This window comes from Salvia hispanica, chromosome 2 (assembly GCF_023119035.1).
Source record: "Salvia hispanica cultivar TCC Black 2014 chromosome 2, UniMelb_Shisp_WGS_1.0, whole genome shotgun sequence".
NCBI lineage: Eukaryota > Viridiplantae > Streptophyta > Magnoliopsida > Lamiales > Lamiaceae > Salvia > Salvia hispanica.
In genome coordinates this window covers 36076299-36095172 of record NC_062966.1, presented here as the reverse complement: position 1 = coordinate 36095172, position 18874 = coordinate 36076299, and the positions used below count along the sequence as shown (strand labels likewise).

General features: G+C 37.2%; 3 protein-coding genes and 1 pseudogene across 3 annotated transcripts; all 4 read right to left on the bottom strand.

Annotated features, from left to right (window-relative positions):
- Positions 1-312: 312 nt before the first annotated feature.
- On the bottom strand, positions 313-8494 carry LOC125206889 (potassium transporter 11-like). The gene is made up of 8 exons (XM_048106105.1): positions 8381-8494; positions 3050-3275; positions 2734-2979; positions 2597-2647; positions 2259-2519; positions 2003-2170; positions 1493-1789; positions 313-1383 (listed from the first exon to the last, which is right to left on the bottom strand). Exons 1-8 carry the CDS (start codon positions 8492-8494, stop codon positions 356-358), a joined length of 2391 nt encoding a protein of 796 aa, XP_047962062.1. The 3' UTR covers positions 313-355.
- Positions 8495-9209: 715 nt separating this feature from the next.
- Positions 9210-10489, bottom strand: LOC125205268. Its single transcript, XM_048104104.1, has one exon. It carries the CDS (start codon positions 10331-10333, stop codon positions 9380-9382), a length of 954 nt encoding a protein of 317 aa, XP_047960061.1. The 5' UTR covers positions 10334-10489; the 3' UTR covers positions 9210-9379.
- Positions 10490-10784: 295 nt separating this feature from the next.
- LOC125205269 lies at positions 10785-12009 on the bottom strand (annotated as a pseudogene).
- Positions 12010-13641: 1632 nt separating this feature from the next.
- LOC125203596 (UDP-N-acetylglucosamine diphosphorylase 1) lies at positions 13642-18010 on the bottom strand. Its single transcript, XM_048101985.1, has 15 exons — positions 17775-18010; positions 17465-17519; positions 17224-17375; positions 16479-16518; positions 16069-16161; positions 15884-15993; positions 15735-15809; positions 15419-15458; positions 15230-15312; positions 15076-15153; positions 14842-14985; positions 14371-14438; positions 14183-14297; positions 13930-14086; positions 13642-13840 (listed from the first exon to the last, which is right to left on the bottom strand). Exons 1-15 carry the CDS (start codon positions 17916-17918, stop codon positions 13743-13745), a joined length of 1452 nt encoding a protein of 483 aa, XP_047957942.1. The 5' UTR covers positions 17919-18010; the 3' UTR covers positions 13642-13742.
- Positions 18011-18874: the final 864 nt, after the last annotated feature.

Sequence of the window (18874 nt, the reverse complement as noted above, 5' to 3'; positions counted from 1 at the left end):
GCATTAATATGTTAACATTACATATTAATATATACTCCCTCCGTCCCACTTAAAATGCAATATTTGAGAATCGGCACAGAATTTTATGTAGTGTTGTTATGTGAGTTAATGAAGAGAGAGTAAAGTAAGACAGATGAAAAAATAGTGATGAATTTATTTTCATTTTAGAAAATGTTTCATTTTTAATGGGACAACCAAAAAAGCAAAACGTTCATAATATTTATAATGATTCAAATAAATTTTTACCTCAAAATAACTCTACGTAATAGGGATACATACTAATACTAAACCAAAGGTTGAAGATGAAAAAAATTAAACAAAATTCCCTCTTTATTACTAATTGTAAACAAAAATATTACACAAAGAAAACCTGGCCAACGTTCAAAAGGCTTTCATGAGGCACATTAAAAATCACACTATTCTCCCTACAAATCTTCCTAAGAAAAGCATATATATAATCAATAGCTATTTTCTTGTAAAACCTCGATTCCCTCCTTGCCATAACCACAGTATTCCCCAGAATGTGAACCACCCCAGCATCCCTACAACTCTTCATAAACTCCAGCTCATCCCCCTCCGTCTGCCCGCTTTCCCGGCCCGACGACGTGTGCGTCGTGCTCACGTGCATCGGCGACCTAGCGGGGACGATGGAGTCGACCGAGGAGATCGTAAAATCAAGATTCGAAGTAGATGTTTCTCCGTTGTCCCTCGACTGCACCGTCTGCTGCCCGTAGAGGCTGTACTCGTCCGAGTCCGAGCAACCCTCCATCATCGCCTCGAGCCTCACGAACATGAAGAGGTTCGCGAACAGCTTGTTCTCGAAGTCGTCGTCCTTCTTGTGGAGGTCCTTGTAGCCGTACCTCGCCACGCACCGGAACATGTGGAAGTTCTTCGGCCCGATCCGCTTCACGAGGAACCGCTCGTCCTCGGGCACCGTGTAGACGGGGAGGTACTTGACGCAGACGAAGACGACGACGGAGTGGATGGCGGGGAGGTTGGTGATGAAGTGGGAGAAGATGTGAGGCACTCCGCTGGCTAGCTCGGTGTACACGAGCCCAATCCCGGGGACACGGACAAGACCTAAGCTCGGGCCGAGGCCTAGGATCCAAGCTAGCGAAACCTTGCTATGCATCTCGAACTCGTAGCGCTTCAGGGTCCCGTAGTGCCAGACGTACATGATGAGGAGGAAGGCGGCGGCTATCACGAGCGGGACCCAACCACCTTGGTCGACCTTGAAAAGCACAGCCGAGAAATACGTGCATTCCACCACGAGCGACAGAAACGTAAACAATAGGACGAGGATCCAGTGGCAGTGCCAGACTAGCAACATTATCAGAGTCATAAGAAGCGTGGTAACGAGCATGACCACGACGACAGCGGTGCCTGTTAGCATCACCGGTAGTAGAAACGATGAAATCGGAGAAATAATATCATCATTATCAATGTTTTCTCATACAAGAACCAACATACATTATATTGGAAAAAGAGAAACTCGAACGAAAATAATATATACGAGACGAGCATGGACACGAACCGTATGCATTTCCAATTTGGCTCTTGTCTTGGAATCCAGCCGTGACAGCAATGCAAAGAACCATGAGAATCCAGTTCATGTCGGGGATATAAATCTGGCCAAGAAACGTCTTTGATGTATGTACAACTTTGACTCTCGGGAAACAGCCAAGGGCGTGAGCCTGCTTGATGATCGAAAACGTAGCAGATATGGTGGCCTGGCTAGCAACGATTGCTGCTAGCGTCGCAATAATGAAAACTGGCCAGTATATACTTTCTACAAAAGACGTTCAAATCAACCAAATCAGGAACTAAAACGATTTTCGGTTCAATCCAGACATGAAGATGAGCAAAGATCGAATCTCGTATCACTTAGCTACTTTAAAGTAGCGTTTCTCAATTTAGCTTCCGATTTGATTTAACATGGCTCGTTCGATTCTTGAAATTTTACACTCGTTTTCAGACATGAGAATTTGAGGCTGAAATATACCTGGGATCGATCGATAAAATGCATCAACAACGTGATCATGATTTTGCATGAGGTACGCTGCTTGCCCCGAGTAGGCTAAAAGGAGACAAGGAAAAACGACGATGGTAAAAGCAAGCTGTACAGCAGAAACCGGAAAATGAGCAAGATCAGCAAACAGTGCTTCAGTTCCTGCAACGACGAGCATTCAAAATTAGTACATTCATTTTTTTGCGTGTGCGTGAGAGAGAGAGAGAGAGAGAGAGAGAGTCATCCGAACCTGTGATACTGAGCATGATCCCGCCAAGGGACGTCCAACCTTTCTTCTTTCCGTTTCTGAAATATCGATATATGTACAAAGGCGAAAAGGCCTTCAGAACCGAGCTATCGTAGTTGTATATGTTGTAGATCCCGATGCCTCCAATAAACAGAAACCAAAGCAATACAACCGGAGCGAAAAGCCAGCCGACTCTATCCGTGCCATAATGTTGCATACTGAACAATCCGACCAAAATTATCACAGCTACAATCACCACAACATCTGCACCAAAGAATAGAAGCTGAATCCCGTAACATAACGAATTACGAAGAGGACAACCATCGGAGCGAAGATCATACCATTGCTCATCTTCGGGTGGTCCAAACGGATCCCTCCAGAAGCCGAAAGAACTGCGATATTTACATTCATTTTGGTCAATAAAGAGTTAGAAATAGTAGAAGACGCATCATTAGTTATGAACGAGTAAATTAATTACCGGATATAGCAGGGGTGAGAATCCCGTCACCAATCACCATGCACGTCCCGACAAGTACTAGCATAAGAAGGGCAGTTTTCCTAAACGCGTTTGCCTCCAGCCATGCCTTTGTCTTGGCAGCAAAAGAAAGCTCATGGACCGTGTTTCGGCTATAAGTTGTCAGCTCCTCGTCGGTCTTGTGTTGATTGGGAATCGTTCGGACTTTAGCATGCCGACAAAGTAAAGAATAGAGAGCAAAAGTTCCTCCTGCACACAGAGAGAATAAGAATACAGAAACAAAGCCCCAACAGATCATTGCACGACGAGGGAAGCTTACCTTGGCCATTGTCGGTTGCTTTACACACGATGAAAACATACTTGAGGAGAGGTATCAGCGTGAGGGAGTATATGATCAACGAAAGGGCGCCTATAATGTCCTCTGTATCATCTACTCCATCGGGAAAAGTGTTGTAGAACACATACAGAGGAGACGTTCCTAAGTCACCATACACCACTCCGAGGCTCTGAAACGCAAGCCTCAAGAGCAAGAGCGTCGAGAATTTCTGTTAAAGAATTCCAAGTCCAACCACCCTCCTCCCCAGAAAAGCTCAAATTCCTTGCCTTCAAGAATCCCAACTTTCCCAGCCAGATTCAAGATTCAATCTTGCAAAGAGAAATCCAGACCTTGATCAAGATACTAAGGGGGACAAAGGGGTGTGGAACAAAACAAGAACAGAAAAAAGGAGAGGAGTAAAAAGAATTAATGTTTCTAGGCTGGCAAAGGGAATTGTGAAGTGGGGTCAACTAAATATCAGCCACATAGGCCTTGAATTCAATCATTGAGACCCCAAAAAGGAAAAAACTCATCATCTCCAAACACAAATGAGACCCAACTGTGTGAGCTTCACATGTGATGCACAAGTGAAGTGGGCTGCCCTCAAAATTTCAACTTGAGTCAGGTAGCAAAAGCCAACTTCTTCTTCTCATCAGCTGACAACGAAATCATCTTGATTTTCTCCAGTGAAAGTTGCTGTAAATCAAAGTAGAATCTTTTCTTGAACCAATTCTCTCTCTCTGAATTTTGATTGAGCTTTCAAGTATGTCTAGAAACAGAGCACCCGCAGCTCTCTCTCTCTATCTGTGGAAGTCTTGCTAACTATCATTACATTGACGCCACTGTTTACTGTGTGTATGTGTGTGTCGCTTGTTTTGTGAGTGCCACGTGGATTTTAAAGTATTATTGATTTATTTATGAATGACTGACTAATACAAATGCTAATTCTTGAGGGTTGAATCGCAAGAATCGAATGCTAATTAAACAATAAAAACGCTACAAAATCTTGACTTGCGTGTTGAATTTAATTAGCGATTATTTTCTCGTGGTACATCTCTCAAAACGGCGATCCCAACTCTGCAACGGCGACAGAGATTTAATTAATCGTCAGAAAATATCAATATAGTAATAATATTGCGAATAAATTTTCATTCGTTTTTCTTATTTCAAGTTATCAATTCATTTTGAAAAAATAAGAGTATTTATTAAGATAAATGAAGAGAAAATTAAATTAAAAATAAATAAATGAAGAATTAGAATAAGAGAAAGTAAATGTGATGTTTTTAATATTAAAAATATTAAATTACTTATAATGGTAGGATTAAAAAAATAAATATCAGTCACTTATCGGATAAAGTACTATTTTCATAATATTTTCACTATAAACCAGTTATGGATTTATGACATGAACAATAGGAATTAATCTGAATCATGCCCGATAAAAAGATTTGATTTGCACATTTATTCAAGAAAGACTATTATTCGATGTTTAACTTTAATTGTCGTTATTAATCAATAAATTACAGATAAGAAAAATAATACTACTAGCTTTTTCGTTTTCTCAAATTTTGAACATGTAATTATTAACCATGTTAATCTTATTTTTCGATGTCCGAAATATAAATAGATGTGAATTTGACGAAAATGTTACTATATCCAATCAATTACTATATTAGATAATTTTATTTCATATCGAAGTGGAATATGTAATTTATTTTGCGCCTTCCATGATATATGGGTATAATATGTATAACAAAATTTAGAGCTGCTTTGACAAATAATTCAAAAGTATAAACGCAAGTTGTAGTTTGCTATAACAAATTAATATCGTCATTAGGTTATTTTTTTAGACGACTTACCAATTACATTTAAATATGTATAGGTGTGGCGTCACGATCTAACAATTCAATCCAATCTAACAATAAATTGCTAGCATTAATGTATTTTAATGGCTTTAAAATGAAAATTACGCGTCAGAAGTAAAGTAGACCTTTCTTTGATATTTATACTACTAAACCAATTAAATTTATTATTCTATTATCTACGAGGCTATTTAAATAAAAAAAATAGATAACTGGAAGAAAAGGTGAAGGTAAAAATAATTCCATCAGAAATAGTATGAAAATTGATTGGTGTTTAATTCCATTATCTGGGGAAAGTTATATATGAAGTCTAAATCAAAACAAATTAGGGTCCTACATTCGCTCCAATAATTATCAGTAATGTTAAAATAAAATGCTACCAAGTTTTTATCTGGGGAAAGTTATATATGAAGTCTAAATCAATACGGATTTGGTCCAATAATTATCAGAGGTGGTTACGAAAAATAGTTTTTTTGGTATGGTTAGATAATATCTGGCCATAATTACATAAACTCACAGAATGAAACACAAAACTATAGTACAAATTTACTTTAAAATATTACACGAGAAAAATATGAATTGCTTAAACAAATTAAAAAATTATTGCAACTTGCAATTCATTTCATTTTTTGAAAGGGATAGCAACTCATATTTAAATGATAGGAGTATATTTTTTATTTTTTCCATCAATTTTTTAACAGCACAAGTTTTAGATTAATACTAGTACACATTAACATGACCATAGTCCATACTACTATAATCTATATTAATTGTACTAATTAACAATGACGTAATAGATTTTTATTCTTACAAATTATTTACATGGCTTATTTTCAAAGTATATTAAATTCTTTATCGTATATCTCATTATGCAATACGAAGATTACAGTATTTAATAATTTCACCAACACCTTTTGTATTGGAGAAAATAAAGATGGTGAGGTTTGATTTGAATCATTGATTTCATTTTCAGAAAATGGAATATCCCAAAAAAAATCCTCTAGAGTTTGAAAAGGGTTGGATAATATAGGGCTTTCAATTTCTAATTATGTGTCCATTCGTTGTCTGAACTCCTTGTGGAAATCTCATATTTATACATGACATTACTATCCAAACTTCTTGATTGTGTTATGCAAAAATGTTTTTATTAATGAATGTTATATTTTCTAAATTCAGAGTTTGAGACTTTGTAAAGTTTTTCTATAATTTACTTTAGTGGGATGGAGATCTTACATAGTGATTTGCACAAAATCCATATTATTAACATGTTATAAGAAATAATGCACAAAATCCATATTATTAACATGTTATAAGAAATAAAGAGTTAAAAAAGATTTGCTTTGTGGGGGCTTATAACATAATCAAATACGAAACCTTAGACCCTATTTATTTGTCAATTTTTTTGGAAAAATAATCTGATTCTCAATTATTAAATTTTTATGTTCAGTTCTAGCTTATCAAGCAAGTTATGGATTCGTAGACATATTATATTGATTGTGGAGTTGTAAAACCTAGGATCAACATGAATATAAGAATATTGGATGATTGGTTAGTTGATTAGAAAAAGAATTAGTACTAATTGTAAAGCAATCATTAAAGATTTAAGGTTTCTTATCCCTAAGATTAAAAAACTTACATTATTAGGGCGATGCCTATTTAAATACTACTCCATATTAAACTCGATCATCCTCGGACACAAAAAGTTTTTATGTCCAAACGAATAAGACGGCGCAACTAAATATTTCATTCAAATCAACTATCCAAGAATGACATTATAAAATTATCATATCAATTTAAACTCGAAATTTACAATTTTACCTCACCACGAAATCTATTGTAAATAAATAATGGGAACAAGATTCGACCGATATAACATGCTCAATTATTTTGTTGCTGACTAAACTTCGACTTAATGGAGTCCACATCTGAAATTTTCATCAGATTTTTAGGATAATCTAATTTATAATTATGTTACCTAACATCTTGAGATACTATTAGATTCAATTGGCGTATAATGCTGTCTTGTTTGTGACTTTGTGCAACCCTACAAAGAGCACACTGAAGTGGTTTGGTGCATTATTTGCAATCACATCATTTCTTTGTAGATTACTTCTTAGTTTTAGCAAATTCTACTTCAACATACATACTAATTTTAAAATGTGTAGTGATTACTGAATTTAATTTTACTAGTATCATATTTTACTAATGAGACCGGATTCTGGCAAGATCAGAAAATGACATGTCACTAACGTGACAAAAACGTCTGAGTAATAAAATAGTAAAAATTGTTTAATTTATTATTATTTTATTATTTTGCACAACTACTTTAAAAACTACTACTACTATATGATTTCACATCAACTTAAAATAGGTCTATTTTCCATCATGATGACATTAACTGTATATGAATAATGACATGTTCACAATTTAGATTTTTAAATTTACAATAGTTTAGGGTAGAGCAGAAAATAGATATCATTTTCTCCAACATCTTCAACCCTATTTAAGGGTTTTCTGTCAAATTGATTTTTAAATTCGTGTGCGAAATTGGACAATTTTAAAAATTGTACACAAAACCAAAATTTAAATAAATTTCAATATTTATAGGCTATTATTCGTAACCGACGTTCCCATAAAAAGCTAAAATATTGGTCTACTCAATAATTAAATCTCATCACTCAATCAAAAAAATTTCACATGAAATACTGTTTTGTGCACCAATAAATCAATAATATGATCAGTATTATTGGAGAGCTGAATATTTATTTGCTTTTATTTCTAGAAACTATGATCGCTCATATAATTGAAACAAGACAAACTTCAACATATTAGCATATACCTATACTCATCTAGCAATTTCGTTGCTACACATGGGTGTATACGAACTAATAATGCATAAAATATCTATAAGTCGCTCCAAAAATTCGAGTTGGCATTTTTATGACTAGAATCGTATAAAGAAGCATATGGAAACTAATCGAAAATATTTGGACCTCATAGCTATATTCATAAATGAGAAAATGACCAATCAAATTTTGGTTAGGCAAGTGAGTCTATCAATGAGACAAGGCCTTTTAAGGAACATCAAATAGCAACTTCTATTTCCTAATCCAACTATACATGCCACCTTGAGCTGACAAAGTTGACAAACCAATCGACCGTGTAGTTAAAAGGTCGTGAATTCAGATCCCGTCAATACCTTTCAGGTCGAGCTCACGATCTCTAACCACATTGGAAGACAGAAAAAGATGTACAACAGGAAAATGGTGAAGATAAAGACCCAAGATGGGGATTCATGTGTGGAATATTAAGCCTAATTTCAACCACATGAAAATTGGTCCACAGTTCTGAAAATCATTATCCACCTTAAATTTTTGAAATCACATATACCATCAGAATGATGGATAACTTGATGAAAGAAGACAGGGGAACTCAAATTATCCTAACATTCATGATTTGGGAAATCTAATACCTGCAGCACAACCCTAAGCCAATAGTTCATTTGGCATCTTTTGGAAACAGCATATTCATAGGCGAGGAACGGGCAAAGTACTCGTTCCACCTTCTCTTCAAGGTGGACGAACATCCATGACACTAGTTTTTTAAGCTACTGTGGGGGTCTTGAGCTCCTCTAATATACTGGGATGTGCATATATCTATGTGATTTAATCGATCAAAATCCCAACATCATAGTACGATTTACCTATCACACAGTGATGAATTCGGGTCTAGCCTAAAGCAAAATAATTCAGCAGGCTAACAACACATTTAGATGCTGTAGTATAGCAATGAGGATGGAGAAATATAATACCAGAGGTCTTTCAAATAACAACATTATTATAACCAATGAGGTGCGAATTTTTGATAGAAAGATACAAATACAGAAAATATAGAGAGAAAACTCTCAAATCGAAGTTTAAGCTCCATATCCTCTTGGCTAATTCAGTGTACAAAAAATGCAGTCAACCAGCAACATCAAAATAGACACAAAGTGAACCAACTCCTTTTTTTCTACTACTCTATATTTACCACAGTAAATACAAGGTGAACCATGTCCCTCTTTAGTTTAATGGTTTTGATTTTTCTTCTGCCCTAGTAGATGACAGAGCTACTATTCCATTTGGCAAACAAAGTAAACACATTAAGTAGTCAACTATAGTTTAACTAGGTTTGGCAACTTAGAACCAAATTAAACCAAGAAAGCATAAGATGCATCTACACATGCTATTCCTAGGCCATGTATAGGTAACAAAGCAGCTGACAAAGTTAATAATCTTACCAAAGACAAAAGAAAACAAGCATTCAACACCAAAGAATATTCATTATAAGGCAGAACAAACAACACAACTTCAATTGAAAAAGCATCCCAAACAGACATTCACACAAACTTCTCCAAATGTTTTCAACTTTTTACGAATTTCATTCTCAAATCTACGGAATTTCACATCCCTAGCACATAGCCATACCGGATTCAAGCATCCAAGTTTTCCATCTGAATGCTGCTCTTAAGAGGCACATATTCCCCAAGATATCCTCCAAGATGATCATACAGCACGCTCTTATCGATTGTCTGGTGATGGTAGCTCTTGCAGACATAGTAAAACACACTCTGCGCCAACAACCCGATCAAGTTCACTATCACCAACACCCCAACCAGGAATCCACCCACCATAATCCTCGTAAACACGCCGTAATCATCCCCTCCGTGCACCACAATGGATGCGAAAATGCCATTGATCACTCCACAGATAGTCAGATAACCGAACACAATCGAGAAACCAATGTAAGTCCTCCCCCTGAGCAACTCATAGCTCTTTTTCATGGCGGCAAATCCATAAAGGGGCTCAAGAACTGAAACAACGCTGGCTAGATGCCACAATGCGCTTATGTAGACATGAACCCCCAAAAACAATGTGAAAACCACCAGAATCGAGAACACAAACAGCCCTACATTCTGCGTGTCGACGGAGTAGACTAGGAGCACCAGAAACCCTAGGAAAACGATGTAGTATCCGACCATCAGCAAGGCGATCCACAGAAACGTGAGGAATAGGCGCTTGAACACGCTGGGGACGGCGGCGACGGTGGAGGAGTACGAAACCGGCTTGTTGGTGTAGAGCGAGGCGACGGTGAAGACCACGGCGGCGGTGGAGAGGAGCGAGAACGTGAAGAGGAAGATGAGGTAGAAGAATTGGAAAATCAGGAGGCGCGACCAGTCCGATGCCGCGGCGGCGGGGGAGTCGGATTGGAGCTGCGAGATGATCGGGTGCGTGAAGAGCGAGTGAGCGAGGATCGCGAAGGAGAGGGGGAAAATTAGGGTGAGGGTTATGAGGTAGAAGGTTTTGGGGGATTGCTTGGGGATCGAGATTGATTCCTTGAGGATGTCGGAGACGCTGAGGTTTTGAAGCTCCTCCGCCAGATCCATTGCTGAGGAATTCGAGCTGGCGAATTGAACGAGAACTGGAGATTGTTAGCTGTGGGGAAAGAGGGGAGGATAGACACGCGGCAGTAGAGCGGCGGTGACGGTGGCGGTGATAACGGGAGCCGCCGCCTGTTTCTTGGATTAGTCGTTAAGTTTAGTAGTAAAGTTGTTACTCATTTTCTTCACAAGTACCCGATTTCTTCGACTCCCAAAATCGCGTCGGCTGGTGGGCTCTAGTTACTGATGCGGCCCAATAAGTCTGGCCCAATATTATAGCAATTGCTTTTTTTACTTCTTTATTTTTTTGGGGTGTTTTTTAAGAGCATTATGTAAGGATCTGTTTATTATTTTATTTCTCTAACATTTATTTTTATTTTAAATCACTTCATGAACAATATAGTAAACTTGGTTAAATTAACACCCATTTTAGAAGTGAGCATTCGGACTTCAAAAAGATCATTCCATGACAACTTTTGCCCCAACTGCTTTCATCTTCTCAATAATTTGCTCCGCTTCTTGTTTCGAGACTCCCTTCTTAAGCACAGCCGGTGCCTTCTCGACCAACTCCTTCGCCTCCTTCAGCCCCAAGTCTGTAAAGCTCCGTATCTCCTTGATCACCTTCAGCTTCGAAGCTGCATCAAATGACTCGATCTTCAGCTCAAAGGCCGTCTTTTCAGGCTTCTTGTCTTCCTTCGCTGCTGCTGCAGACTTAGGCGCTCCTCCGGCAACCCCACCAGCGCCCGGTTTCATGACCCCAACGACTACATCCTCCTTCATCGACAACCTCCTCCTCATGATGAGTGAGAGCTCAGCAGCTTCAGCGAGAGTGAGACCCGCCATTTCATCAACGAGCCTCCAAACCCTGGCGGATGGAGGGCTCCGGTGCTCTGTGGGGTCAAAATTCGAAGGGTCATAATCAGTTGGAAGCCTTCTTTGGTCTATCATCTATTTCTTCGTCATCGTCATTCTCGGCCTTTGCAGCTTGAGCAAAGTGTCTAGTTACGGACTTATCATATGCAACGACCGGAGAGTATATGCGTTTAGTGAAAGATCCATTGCATAAACGATGCCTGGCTCGAACAAGCAAACTCATTTCCAACTTCCAGTTGTAAATTGATTGATTATGAGTCTGAACAAAGGGGAAATGCCACAAATAAACAAGGATCTCGAGTAATTAGATGAGCAAAAAGCATCCAAAGGTAGAACAAATTACAATCAACAAAAGATCTTAATCACATTAAGGCAAATAACCCAAATTCATGGAGATTCAAATTGCACCATTTCTATACTAAATAAAATTCCTTTTTTGCAGAAAAATCGATAGGATCCAGAACCTCGAGCTAAAATGCATATGAATCGGAAATCCATCATCTTCCAAACAGCAAATTCCTAGTAAACATGAAACTAAGGGGGGAGGATAAATTTGAATAATCTTATTCCATTTCAATCCAGTACTAGCTCGATGACAGTAAACAAATTCCGGATTGAAATTAATGCAGGAATACTTTCAAAAGTCGCTAAATCTTACGAATGTCTGCTACATTGCTGCGCATTAGAAGAGATTGAGAGGAGAGAGATCGAATACATACCTTGTCTAGAGGGAGGGAGGGAGAGCCTTGAACCCTAATTGGGGTTTTTCAGTGTATGGATTTTAATTCATTTGCAGTTTAATCTTATTTGATTTCTTTCTTGGATATTTTGTTTTTTTCTATTGCATTTTTTATTTATTTTATTTGGATGTTCAGCTTGCAAGATTGTATCTCGTGATTAAGCCCCAACTAATACCAGATGGATAATTATAAGATAATTAGACATATCTATCCTTTAATACTAAAATAATCTCCCAATTCAATTTTAAATTATATCTTAGTATTATTTTATTTACGAAACCAAACACCACCCGAGTGAATTACAAGTCTACAAAAGTAACAAAACTAGTATACAAAGCCATACACAAATATACAAGCAACGAGAAATGTTATGCTACGCGACTGATTTGGGCGACTGATGAGTGTCATTCCACGTCAGACAATTGTTTACTTCTTTTGCATATATTATCAATATTAAATTATCTCACCTCTTTGCTTAGTCAACACCGCTCCACTTCTTTTTATTTTTTTAATTGTGAATGAAACTCATCTTCAGAATCTCTCTCCATCATTCTTTTACAAAATTTAACTCTATACATAATTTTATCCTTCCATTGTTTTGACTGCGTTTTCAAGAATTTTTGCATAGAAGTCAGAGATAGGTATCTAAGAAAGCTCACCAATTTTCAAAGTTCAGGCTACAATTTCAATTGAAATTTTATCTCAAAAGGTGAAAAAATGGCAAATAGACAAACTTTCGTTGAATTTAACTTCACCTAAATGAGCTGCAAAAATCACTCTTCATTCTTGCGGAATTCCAACATTTCTTATCAATTCTTAAACCACAATTCATCGTTCTTTCTAAAAGGTCACGAATACTTGGAAATTTTCCTTCCTTAGTCATCACCAACCACTACTCTTATTTCTTCACAAGAGTCAACGATGCTTCCACAATTTCAACTCTCCCAAATTTAGAATTCCACCGTCGACCACTAGACTTATCCCCAAATATTAAAATCTTCAAACTTTGAAAACAAAAAAAGGGTCAGAAGGTGAGGAGATGGAAGAAAAGCTTAAAATTTGCATAGCATGTAGAACGATGAAGAAAATTAAAACATTTTTGGAGAGTGAAATTAACAATGAAATTATTAAATTGGGGTAGCAAATATCGAGAAGCTGGGGAAGGAATACATACATTATTGAAGGGAAGGAATACGGAATTCATATTTCATATTGAAAAAAACGAAGTTGCAATTTATATATGTGAAAATGATGTAGAGAAAAAGGATGAAGAAAATAACGAGATCTGGAGCTTCATTTTGTGAAAATAAATGAGGGAGAGAGATTATGAGCGGTGTTCACGGAGGGAGAGAGGTTGGTGAGAGAGAAATTCATAGATAAAAAAGGAATCTTCAGATGTGGATTGGCAGCGCTCATCCGTCGCGCAAATTCAATCGCGCAGCATATCATTACTCTACAAGCAACAATCACTAAAATAGAAGTGAAACAATTTTTAAATTTTGATATGGAGTATACAAAAAATACATAAATGGAGTGCTTCGTGCTGGACCCAAGTCCATTTTGTTGAAAAAACGAATCGAATTTAATTTTGTGTACGAATCCCATTCAACAAATCATTCTTTTACACAAAGATGATTTGTAAAAAATATGACAAAAGCTAAAACAGAGTGCTTAAGCATACAGCCATCCCAAAAAACCAAATGAAAAAAATCTAAAGCTCATTCTCACTGACAATTTACAAAGCCTCAAATAGAAGACAAAAATCACACACTGCTAAAATCAGATACATAATCTCTGTAAAACTAAAATGCAATCTCACAAGGAGCGTGAAATGTTCTTCCACGGCAGATGGCCTCGAGGTTTTCTCCTGCATACGAACACTGAGGCGAAACTTCCACGCCTAATTCATCATCCAAACAAACCCGTTTTTAGTTCATAAACCCGAGGTCTTGATTTGAGTAGTAAAGTTAGTTATATTTAAAGTAGTACCAGTAGCATATAGGGGCACTGAATGAGTCAAGAAGCCACCAGCAGCAACCACCCAACGAGTGTGCAGGCGAAGGACAAGCAGACGGGCACTGTCTGGGGTGTCGAAATTTGATCCATTCGCGTTTTTTACTGGCGCAAATTCTTCTTCACGCAATGCCTATCAAAGTTGGATGGTTTCATTTCCTTAACTATGGTGCATATTTGGAGAAGACATAACATTTGGTATATGTGAGGAGTAGAGAGGTGTGTGTACCTCAAAAAGTGCTGTGGAAGGGGCATATGGAAATGCATCAAATATGAACTGCTCCAGCTTGTACCCGGGCGTGTGTCCATGAATTGAAGGGATATTCTTTTCGGCTAGATGATAGCTGCACTCAAGAAAGTAAATTGAGATGGCAGCAAAAAAGGGTACACACGAACAGACACAGAGACAATACTGACATGCTGTCTTTCTCAAGGCCATTTGCTACTTGATTCAGGAAGTCTAAGGTGAACATGTGTAGGCAGACCTGAAATAGGAAGGATACATTAGAAAAGGAAATAAAAATGAAAAGGTACATGTTTTGATATAAGACAACAAAGCATTCCGTTTTTTTAACCGACTATCTCCTACTTGATAGAATCTGCAAAGCACGAACTAGCAGCAGTTAAGATTGACTCATTGACCTGTGGATATAAATTTGATCAAATTTATGCTCTTTCAATTATATTATGTCCCTACATATTTTAATTTCAGGGTCCAAATGCATGATTATATTGTAAACAGCATCTCCGTAGTCCGTACTACATAACAATTTGAGCAATTTATGAAATCCTTGAATGCATTTGACAATACTGAAGCAAAATGGCCATTGCAATATTCAAGGGAAGCAAGTAAGGAACTTGACAAAAAGAGTAGGGTGTGGGTCGTACATTACTCCAGCAATAGCGAAGGCGACCAGTTTCCTGATTGATTGCACTAGCCATTGACGAGTCCAGTTCACTGTACTCTACCACAGACACTGGTCCACCTTTCCCTCGGCGAACAAATACGCCAACCTTTTCTTGTGGGTACGCCTTCATCCAATAAATAAACAGGATACAATAAATATGGCATACAGAAGTCACAGTTGGATTTTCTTGTACGAAAAACTAAAATTGACATACCTTTCGGACAACCTTAGCAGCAGCTGCCACGCCTGTATCGACGAAATAACCCAAGAAAGTTGGATCTCCAACACGCACCTGTTTACAAGAAATTCATTTTTGGTTATGTTTGGAACATATATCTAAGTAAAAATAACGGGAAAAAGCCACTAACCAGAGCATTATCAACTCCATAACAGTCCAAGTATTTGATCCCTCGTGAAGCCATATCTTCCAACAGTTTTGATGATTTCAAAGCTGTCAATTTATGTTTTCTTCTTAGCTCAATATATACCACTAATCCTACAAAGGGTCACAACAAAAGATACTCTAAAATGCAAGCAGGTTGCGTGTTGTACTGTACCTGAATAGACTCCTCCATTCCCATCAGGAGACTTTGCAACCTGGCTTTAGAAATTTAGCTGTTTTTAGGTATATACTAGTAATTAATAAACTGCATATATTAGAGAAATGACAACAAATACAAAAATTAAGCACAATTTTCGAGATTTACTTAAAGCATATTTTCAAGAATACTTGCTGATGCCTAATTAAACTAATCATAAGTAAGTGTTATGCAGGTCAAAACAGTGAAAACACTACTTACTATATCACTTATCAGTTATCAAGAAATAGTAAAAGAATGGAAGTATATTAAGTTAATTGCCAATGAATCTTACTCTGTATGGAGTTTCCATTATGAATCTACCATCTCTTCCCACACAAGGAATTGTCCCCTGCTGGAAGAACGTGACCTGTAGTCACTTTCACTGAGTCATTGCTGTTCACAATCCTAAAACTCACTACTAGATAACCAGAATGTTCTTACTTGATCTGCTTCTAGGCCAAAATACTTGCAGCTTTCAAAAAATTTGCGGATAGGTTCGTCAGTGAATGGACTGGTCATTATGTACCAATGTATACGGGGGATATTTGCACCTGCACATTTCAGAGTGATCAAGGCTGCAGGTCAAACAAATGAGAAGAGTTCGTGATATAGGAGCACTCACTCACCTTCATTGACAGATTGAGCTGCCAATCTTTGAAGACACAAAATTCGCTCAGCTTGAAGTTGGAAAAGTGATTTCCCAGAGGGAAGTCCGATGTCTGAAAGGATAAGAAATGAGAAAATAGTAACTTTTAAAGGACAAGAAGTTGTGTAAAACAGGGCATTTTCTCTTGCATCAAACATTTAATGCATCACAATAATGACTGAAAAGTGAGTTTACAACTAGTAAAAATTATAGTATTTCTTTCTGTGACCACTGGATTTATATATACTGTCTAGTTGTTATATGCAGGCAAGCAAGGAAATAACCACATGAACATCTCGTCAAGAATAAAGAAATGAAAGTTTTCTTCTATAGTTTTGCTTATTGCATCTTAAGCTTTAATCTAAATCAAGCAATGCCTAGTATACTTACTGAAGCACCCTTTTGGATCTGAGCTTCCAAGACGAGTTCCCTACATTCAGGAGATTCAGAAATCAGAATAGGAACGTGAAGAACCACTACCAAGCTAGGAGTTAAAATATCACCACAGAGAAGAGTAACTTACATGCAATAAAGTTTGGTAATGGAACAATTCCATGTATGCAAACTTACAAGTGAACATAACAATTTACATGCACATAAGTGGTAACATATTGTTGCATGTAAATGACCCGAAATGGCAAATCATTTATCTTAATGGCATATATTAAGCAGTATAGTGCAGAGCAAACTATTAATCATCACTGAACAAAGTTAAGTTATGTTCTACACTTTTACTAATTCGTTAAAGAATATATTTCCCGATCCCAGTATTCTCAACTAAGTCATGCATTAGTATGAACTTCCCATATATATGTGGCAGATGCAATTACCTTAAAGAAATGAAACTCACGCAAACTCCTTGAAGTATGATGTTTACTAGGTCTAAAAGCATGCTTTTCTTATCCTAAATACCAATAAGTCATGAAATGAATCATCGGAAGTCATCTTGCACTAGCATAAATAGTGACATTTCGCCAAAACAACCATCTTTTTCCACCCATCAACCAATAACAATGCCTTCAAGCAAATACTCTGTTCAAACTTCAAAGTGTTTGGCCTATCTCTAAAACTCAACCCAAAACAAATTATACAAAAAAGATGATCTTTATCATCAATGGTGAATGATCAAACAAACCTGTCCACCAGATAAAAGTAGCACGCCCAATTTTCCATCTGATATGGCCTTTAATCCCATCTTCCACCACCTCTCCCTTTCTTCCATTGTCCGCTTCTCTACCGTTGAAACGTTACTCTCTGGAACTGGCTCTATTGCTGCTGCAGGTAGCCCTACACAATCAATCCAATTTCCTTAATCACACATACAAAACCAGTATCTCTACACATGTAAATATAGAAAGTGCCATTTATGAAAAAACCTTGAGACCGAAACGAGCACCGAATAATCCGATCAACTCTCGGAAGATCTAAACCCTGCAGCAATGCAAAATTAAATTAAAGCTCCTAAAACAATCAGAGACACTAAAACAATAAAATCAGCTACTCAAACAATACAATCTCACAAGCACATTTCAAATTCAAAAATCAAATCATCAACTTCACATTAAACACTGATCTCAAAATCATTCCGAATCACCAACTCCTGACGCATTAATGCGATCGAACTAAAATCCGATACCACGAAAACGCAAATCTCTCAATCAGATTGAATTAAAACGAGAAACTGACCTCGATATCCTTGACGAGAGCGTCTCGCTCCTCGGGAGACAGCTCATCCCACAGCGCAAACACGTCTTCCTGGCCGTAATCCTTAACCCTCTCGAGCAGCGACTGCGGCGGCAGCGCATTATTCTCCGACGCCGGTTCCCTCATCGCGAATCTCCTCTAGATCTCCGCCAGATCTATCGCCTAAATCGGCAGTGTGGATAGAGCGAGATTGAGTTTCTATATATGCAACGAAATGAAGAGAGAGAATTTTGTTGTTTCAGTTTGGTGGTTAAATAAGAGAGAAAGCAGAATCAGTTTGAAGGTGTTTGAAATGACGAAATTACTCCTTCCGAAGCTGCATAATTACAACTCTGTCCGGCGCTGTGGTGCGGTGGGTCGGGGGTAATTTAGGGAATTTAAAGCGGCTTAATCCGATCACTAATGAAGGATTTGGGACACGAGTGGTTATACGGTTTTAATCATGGACCTGCCTTTTTTTAATAATAATGTTTTTTCATCGATAATTATGCAAAAATCTCTAAAAATAGAATGCTTTTTCCCACTAATCATCGATCTAATCATAGGGTGGGTGTCCCTAAATTTTATTAAATACAAAAAGTTATAGTACAATTTCCCTTTCTTGTGTAGCTGTGGATTATTTAATACGTCAAGCATAGATTAATTTTAAAAACTAACATTATTTTAATAAGAATAAAAAGAATTCAAAAAACTTGGGGTATTAGGACTTCCCATGCTAGAATTATATATTTTCAAGCCTAATAAATGGAATAAAAATGTGACATGCATATAAATTGAAATTGTAAATTAGTATAAATACTTTCTATTTTAGGAGTATCAGATCACAAATAAATAAATCCAATATAAAGAGTAATATCCAAGCAAGGTATGAAGTACTATCAAGTGGAGTATGAACTATGAAAACCAACGTGGGAATCTGCCGATACTTAATACTATTGGATTTTAAAAATATAAATATGACTATTAAAACTTATTTAAAGCTTCTTTGGTTTATATGATTATAAAATTTCCATGCAAAAAATAATTATTTTAGGTGACCTGTTGTGTTTGAAATCACCCGACAGTTGTTATGAAGATGTAGC